Source organism: Mesoplodon mirus (genome assembly GCF_964341445.2).
Source record: "Mesoplodon mirus genome assembly, chromosome: 10".
NCBI lineage: Eukaryota > Metazoa > Chordata > Mammalia > Artiodactyla > Ziphiidae > Mesoplodon > Mesoplodon mirus.
In genome coordinates, this window is record NC_138986.1 from 93,307,691 (window position 1) to 93,315,356 (window position 7,666).

General features: G+C 49.9%; 1 protein-coding gene across 1 annotated transcript; it reads right to left on the bottom strand.

Annotated features, from left to right (window-relative positions):
• Positions 1 to 1,476: 1,476 nt before the first annotated feature.
• HTR1B (5-hydroxytryptamine receptor 1B) lies at positions 1,477 to 6,582 on the bottom strand. Its single transcript, XM_082633354.1, has one exon. The coding sequence runs from the start codon at positions 5,634 to 5,636 to the stop codon at positions 4,437 to 4,439; it is 1,200 nt and encodes a 399-aa protein (XP_082489480.1). The 5' UTR covers positions 5,637 to 6,582; the 3' UTR covers positions 1,477 to 4,436.
• Positions 6,583 to 7,666: the final 1,084 nt, after the last annotated feature.

A 7,666-nucleotide genomic window follows, 5' to 3' on the forward strand; every position in this document is an offset into this window, starting at 1 on the left:
AGCCCCAAGTTGAAAGCTTTTGCCCATTCGTTTCGGTCAAAAATTTCCTTTGATATAATATAAAAACCCTCGGCTACCTAATCAGCCCTGCATGGCTAAAATAAGAACCATATGAGATCAATGCGTTATCGTTGATTATCATGGCTTTCCATAGGTAAGAAAAAAGCAGAGAAGTGGAAAATGAGACACTGAGGAGAGACGTGGAAGCGGTGAGGGCCTTTGGAGTCTGGGAAACAACTGGAAATCTCTAGACAATAAAGAGAAAAGAGAGTTTAAAAATGACTGAGAGGGGCTTACCTGGTGGCGCAGTGGTTGAGAATCCGCCTGGTAATACAGGGGACATGGGTTCGAACTCTGGTCTGGGAAGATCCCACATGCCGTGGAGCAACTAGGCCTGTGAGCCACAACTACTGAGCCTGCGCGTCTGGAACTTGTGCTCCGCAACGAGAGAGGCCACGATAGTGAGAGGCCCGTGCACTGCGATGAACAGTGGCCCCTGCTTGCCGCAACTAGAGAAAGCCCTCGCAGAGAAACGAAGACACAACAGAGCCAAAAATAAATAAATAAATAAATAAATAAATAAACAAACAAGCCAAGCATTTGAAGCCCTTAAAAAAAAAAAATGACAGGGTGCTACAGGAAATGATATATTCAGCAGTTTCCTCTGGGCCACCAGAGCCACAGCAAACCGTCTCTTCTGCTGCCTTTCGGCCTCTTGGCTGTGTGTCGCCAGCCCAGGGGGTAAGTCTGAAAGGCTCCAAGCCTCAGTTGCTTCTAGCTTAGCCATGTTTCTCCCATTTGGGCTAGTTTGGTCTTCCCCAGTGCAACCTTTCTCAAATAGCCCTCAAGGTTTTCTCGGCTACAGGTGCCCTGCATCCACAAAGAAGGCCGTGACAAAATCATGGCTAAAGAGGAAGAAGTATCATCTGCTGAGAGATCAAAAGTGTTAGGAATCTTGATAAATGCTTTACGTGTATAGGCTCTAAGCCTTTGCAGCAAATCGCAAACCACACAGCGATAACAAGCTCTATGTGTAACAAACCTAGAACCGATTCCAAAAGCTATGTTTTCTGTCTACTTCCCCAGTGTTCAGATAGGTTGGTCTCCTCCTCTTAGGTCTCCCCCAGGGCTGCTTCTAACTCAGGTCCTCCTTTTCCTTTTTCTGTATGTCAAGCACCATGCAGTGCCTTGGAATCTTATTCCCCAGCCTAGGGACTAAACATTCCTTCTAAGAATGCTGATCTGGAAAACCCCTGGGATAGTGGAACTGACTTGCCCTCTTTGCAGACTGTGTCTAATTCCTTTTAAATTCTTCCTCCAGATATAGACTAAATCCCTCAAATCGTGGCAGTACTCGCACCACAGTATCATTTATCATCAACTTTTCTCTCTTGAAGGCTCAGATTCCTGATTGCAACCCAGAATCCCGTGAACCAGCCTTTCCATAATAATAGAATTACCACCCAATGCTTTTTAGAACACAAAAAAGGACTTTTATTTCATTATTTTCCTAAACTTCATTTTCAATTACACATTTTTTGAAAGGTAGAAAAGGCAATTTGCAGTCACATTAACTCCATCAAATACACATAATCTGAGCTTTTGCTGCTTGAGTGAATTACAGTCCACTCAGGGTTTCCTGACGCAAGAAGATAATACTAAGATAATAGAGAGGAAGAATGAAGATTGGTCTGTAGAAAATGTGTTGAAGTCAATAACTGTTCATTCATAGGTACAGTGTCCATTCTTAGAAAGGAAACTCTAAAATTCCTAGAAACACAAGACAATATTGGTATTTGGGGATGAATGTACATTCATATATTTGTGTGAAATTTTGTGCAGTTCAACAGTATGGAAAATGTTATTTGTTACCACAGCCAATGAAAATATACTTTCATTTCTATGCCGGTTAAATATTTCCATCTCCCATATAATGTTCTGCAAAAAAGCCATACTATGCTATAGGCAGCAGTAACTGAAAAGGCGCTTAACAGTCTTAACTACATACCCCTAGGGTGAAAAATACACTTTGCATAATCATGTGCAATGTTGGATGAGAAGTCTGGATCTCTTATAACTACAAGGGTTTACAAGCTTCTACTTCATACAGTATGCCCCCAATCCAGTCAATTCAGCCAAATAGTCAAGCAAAAATTTAGGTAGGTCATCTATAAGTGGCAAACAACCCGTTTGACTAAATTGACCATGTTTTGTTAATATGAGGACACCATCATTGCAGGTGCCCTATAAAGAAATCACTTGTAAATGGCTATTGGTTCAATTAATTTCGCCCTCTTAGGCTCCTAGAAGTTGGCTTAATTGCTTCTTAGGCCCAATAAAAAGCCTTAACAAACATATTAATAACATAAACATAAATATCATGCTCTGTGCACAGTCCTCTCGGTAGTAAGCTAGATTTCTCCATAGGAGAAATGTCACAAAAAAATGAACAGAGAGACATGGGGATACAGCAGAAATTTAGGATTATCTAATGCCTGCAATTTTCTCTTACTCCAGTGACAGTTGTCAATGTTGATCAAAATTTTCTTTTGTACTTAGTTTACGTGTGAATCTTTGAATAGGATATTTTCAAGAGTCATTATGCCAGAGTAAAGGGCTGCACAGCAGGGAAGCAGTGTACTTCAGCTCAATACATCTATTGTCTGACAGTCTGGACTGGGGAGCTTCAAGCCGGGAGTGAATCCATTTTACAAAGACAACTTGTTTCTTCAGACAAAAGGTATCACCTGCAGAAAGCTCTCTAAAGAACGGAGTGTGAATCTTCTTTGGCATAATAAATGTTCCACAGACATTCATTTTCCATGCAGGTAATCCTTAGGGGCTACTCCATTTTATTTAGATCATGCATATGTCATCTATTAGTGTGTGATCTTGCCCTGTGTTGGGGAGGAGTCCTCAGAGTGAATTTGAGATAACAATTAAGTATTTTTGGAATTTGAAAAAAAAAGATAAATTTAAAGTATTACTGATAGTATGTATATTCATTGACGTGTCAGGTCAATGACAAATTTCCAAGGTTCAAAAGCTTGTTAGTTCCCTGGTTGCCCAGTAAGTCTGAGGTTTGGTTCTATGAGTTACAGGAAAACAGGCTCAATTTTAGCTTCTCTAAGCTTTCTGAAAGTCCTTGCATGTCATTTTCTAATAATCTTTGTTCCTACTCAAACTTCAGTAGCAAGGGAAAAGAAACAGGTTTTTATCTTTAACATGGTTTTTAGGGGTTCTACTGTTTTGAAGATTTTTGGAGAAAGGAGCTAGTTCTCTTGGTTACTTTATATGTTAGCACACAAAGGAATTACAGATGGGAAGGAGAGTGCAAATGACTGTCAGAAAAAAGTCTCATGCATTTAAGATTTTTTACAAGTCAAAATATACATCCTCCGATTGCCACCCATTCCTTAATTGTATAAGAACCATTCCTATCTCATCTGTCTCCTTCATAGCTCACTCAATTGGGATTAAAAATACGTTTCTTGCAAAGGAACTTATATATCTTATACCCATCAGTTTCATCAGTGGCGTTAATAAGAAATATAGCAGCAGCTTGGGTTGAGTCACCCATCATATCCCCCATTTCTGGGGATTTAATTGTGTAAAACGACAGGTGCATGAAATTAGGAGGAAAAAGCCATCTGCAGACTTTGGCACTAGCACACGTAACACTTTGTTTGAGTTGTTAAAGAATGAGGTTTGACAATCACTACACGGGAATTAAAAAATTACAGATCTGCAGACAACAAACAATCATAGGCATTGGTTTTCAGCTTAATGCTCCCCATCCACCCCCCACCCCATATAGTTTCAATTATAATAAAAATAGAGATCTTAACATCAGAATTTTGCTGTTAACTCTTCAAGCCACACATAGGGTTTGAAGCACCAAATCCACAAGTTTCTCCAACCAAGTTTAAATGAACAAAAACTGAACGAAGACTGAAGGATGCCAAAGTAACTGTTCTTAAATGAAGCTGTAAAACAAAGTTCTCCCCCCAGACACAGGGTATTAGTGTCTAGTTCAAGTACTACCAGGCTGTATGTAGATCATGTCTCAGACCGGCTCCAGACAAGAACTACTTCTGGTTCTAGAGGGCATCATCCATGACACCAAAGCAGGGCAGGGATCCCTTTTCCATCATCGATTTTCTGAAAGTTGCAACCCCCCTTGCGATGGGCTGCGGCAGGGTCGGTGCTGAAACTGGGGTTTGAGGGGAGAAAGTGAGCCCCCTCCTCAGCTGTTTGGACAGTTCTCCTTTAGCGCTCTCGCAGGGCTGTCCTGGCTTCTCAGGATCCATTGCCCTTGCTCAGAAGAGAGAGCCTCACTCCGACCCAGTAACAGTCAAAGAGTCGACCTACCTGTGGAACCAGACACAACATGGTCCCCCAAAGGCCGCTTAGGCGACCCCGCTGCAATTGACAAGTCAACTTGTGCACTTAAAGCGTATCAGTTTATGGAACGCTTGTTTGAAGTCTTCGTTGGACATGGTATAGATGATGGGGTTGATGAGGGAGTTGACATAGCCCAGCCACGTGAAGAAGTCAAAGATGGCCAGGTGGAACCAGCAGGCGTCCTTGCAGATAGGCATCACCAGGGAGATGATGAAGAAGGGCAGCCAACACACGATGAACGCTCCCAAAATGATCCCCAGGGTCTTGGTGGCTTTGCGCTCCCTAGCGGCCATGAGTTTCTTCTTCTCCAGCAGGGCGTCGGAGACTCGCACTTTGACTTGGTTCACGTACACAGGAGACCCCGATTCGCTGGGTAAGTCCGGAGCCCGCGAATTAATGGAGGTGACCGAAGACGTGGACCCGGGGGAGTCGGTCACCAGCTGGGCTCGGGTCAGACGCTTGCCGGTTCTGTTGGGCGTCTGTTTCAAAATCCGGGAGCGGGCTTCCACGTAGATGCGGCCATAGAGGGCGATGAGGAGCAGGGTGGGGAAGTAGAAAGCGCCCACCGTGGAGTAGACAGTGTAGAGGATGTGATCCGTGTTCACCACGCAGTCCGACACCTCCTCCTCGGCTTTGGCCTGACGCCAGAAGAAAGGCGGCAGCGAGATGGAGATGGAGAAGACCCACACGAGCGCGATCATGACCGCCGCCCTCTGGGGAGTCCTTTTAGCCGAGTACTCCACGGCGTCCGTGATCGCCCAGTAGCGGTCCAGGGCGATGACACAGAGGTGCAAGATGGAAGCAGTGCAACAGGTGATGTCCGAGGACAGCCAGAAGTCGCACACCACCTGGCCCAGCGTCCAGCGGCCCGTGACCGTGTACATGGTGCTGACGGGCATGACCAGGATGGATACCAGCAGGTCGGTGACCGCCAGGGAGGCGATCAGGTAGTTGGCGGGGGTATGCAGCTTCCGCGTCCGGTACACAGTGGCGATCACAAACGCATTGGAGAGCGTGGTGGCCAAGGTGAAGAGCGCCAGCAGCATGACCAGTACTACTTTCCAGGGCAGGGCTATGGAGTCCTGGTAGATGTAGCCCTCGGCGCTGCAGTTGTGGGAGGGAGCAGCAGAGAGGTTGGATTGCGAAAGCTCCGTCTGGGGGCTCACGGGCAGCGGCGGGGCACACTGAGCGCCCGCTTCCTCCATGTCTCTCCAAGCGCAGCTCTCGGGCATGGAGCGGACGAGGAGGAGGAAAGGACCGCTGAAGGGACCAGAGTCTTGTCCCCTGGTGGCTAGTCGGATCCGTGGGCTCCTCAATTACTCCTCCACCCAGGTTCCCAGGTGAACCTAGAGGTCAAGGGCGAGGCAGACGAGGCCGGCGGGCGCGTCCCCTGCACTTCGGGGCGCCCGTCGCTGCCGCCGCGTCTCTGGCTGTTCCTCTCTACGCCCCGTCTTAGCCCCGGGCCGCTAAGGGCTGGTCCACAGAGCCCCGCTGCCGGGAGCTCCGGCTCCCACCGGGGCGTCTAGAGGAGGAGGCTGTGGTTCTGTCTGGGGAGGGCGCAGCGGCCAGGTGGGAGGTCTTACCCCAGCTGCTCGGGGCTAAGCGTCTCCTAACCCGGGCGCTCCGGGATCTGCAGACTCGGCCCGCACGAGTTTCCTAGCTGTCGAGACCGAAGCGTGCAGGCCAGCGAGGGGTCCTGATCTTGCATTCCCGCCCTCCTCCCCAGGCTGGGGCAGTTTTCCTGCGGCGGCCGCGGTCGCCAGGGCTGGGCGGGGTGAAATCTGGGAGCCGCGCTGCGCCGCGCCGCGCCTCGCGCCGGAGCTCTGCCCGCCCTTCTTTTCACGCGCTGGCCACTCCGGCGAGCTGCCCCGCGGAGAAGGGGCCGCAAGAGGTGGGACTCGGGGGCTGGGGCTGCGGCTGCTCGCGCCGCGCCGCCGCCGCCGCCACCTCGGTCCCACGGGCGCCGCTCGGAGCCATGCCGCTGGGCGCACGGGTCTGGGGGACCTGGCGCGGCGGGCGGGGAAGGGGCAGGTGTCTGGGGGAACTGCAGGGACGCGGCATACGCCGGTCCGGGAGGCGCGTGTGAGTGGCGGAGCGGTTGGGCTCCTTTTATAGAGTCCAGGTCCGGCCCGCCGGAGCCGGTCCGCGCGGCGAGTGCCCACGCCCGCTCCCCATCACCTTCCCTTTTTCTCTCTCCCTCCCTCCTGTCCTCCCGCCCGGTTCCCTTCCCCGCCAAGGAAGCTCCTGCCGGGTCCTATCGCCGTCTTCTCCAGGTCCCATCCCCTGGCCCCTCTCCCAATCCGGACACCCGGGAGCCGCGGTTCTGGCCGGAATGGGGATGAGGGCGTCCTGTCCATGCTTCTGTCTTCTTCCGAGCTTGCTGCACGCCCCTCCAGTTACACTCGCACCCTCAGCCGCGGGCACGCGCACAGCCTCACTAGGCTCCTTACTAGGTCCCTTACTAGGCTCCGAAGCACCGTCCCCCCCACCCCCACCCCCACCCCCGACCCCAGCAGGCCCGGCCAGCGCTAGGTGGAGCCAGCCGCAGTCTCTGACCTCTCCACTCTGGAATTTTATCCAGCCCTGCGGGCCACACCCAAGTTAGAAGGAGGCGCCAGTAATATCGCCTTAGAAGGAAATGGCCAATACTACATTTTATACTTCGGGATTCGAGTCATAAACTCTCGGTACAATACAAACTAATTTTTCATATCTGATTTGAGGAATCTGTGCTTTCCATTTAATCCCTCCCCTTTAACTGTGAGTCGACAGGAAAGGAGAGAAAAAAAACTGCAAAAATGTACAAGTATCACAAACACAAGCACACTGTGAAATTAAACCGTCCGCTCCACCCTTCCACTTCAGCCGCTCAGCAGTTCAGTGTCTCAGGAAAACAGTTTGCAGTGAGCACGCTCGCTCCCACGGCCCGTCTGGAAAAGAGGTCATCAGAATTCACGAAACAAACGGGCTCTGGGACCACGACCACCAGCACCATCCGTGCGCCTCCTTCGGCTTCAACAAATACATCGGGGTATCACCCATACGCGGCTCCAAGCAATACCAGTACCTAGGTCCCATGACCCCGGAGCAGGTGCTTTGTACGCCGTTCCTCCTCCATCCCTAACAGAAACACGTGTGGAGTAGAAGTACAAGTCAGAGAACATTTACAGAAAAGTACCAGGAAAGGACACCGTATTTTCAGCCGTGAGAGCTAAGTGGTCCCAACTGCGAGTTCCAAGCGTCTAGCTCCGTGTTTGGCAGC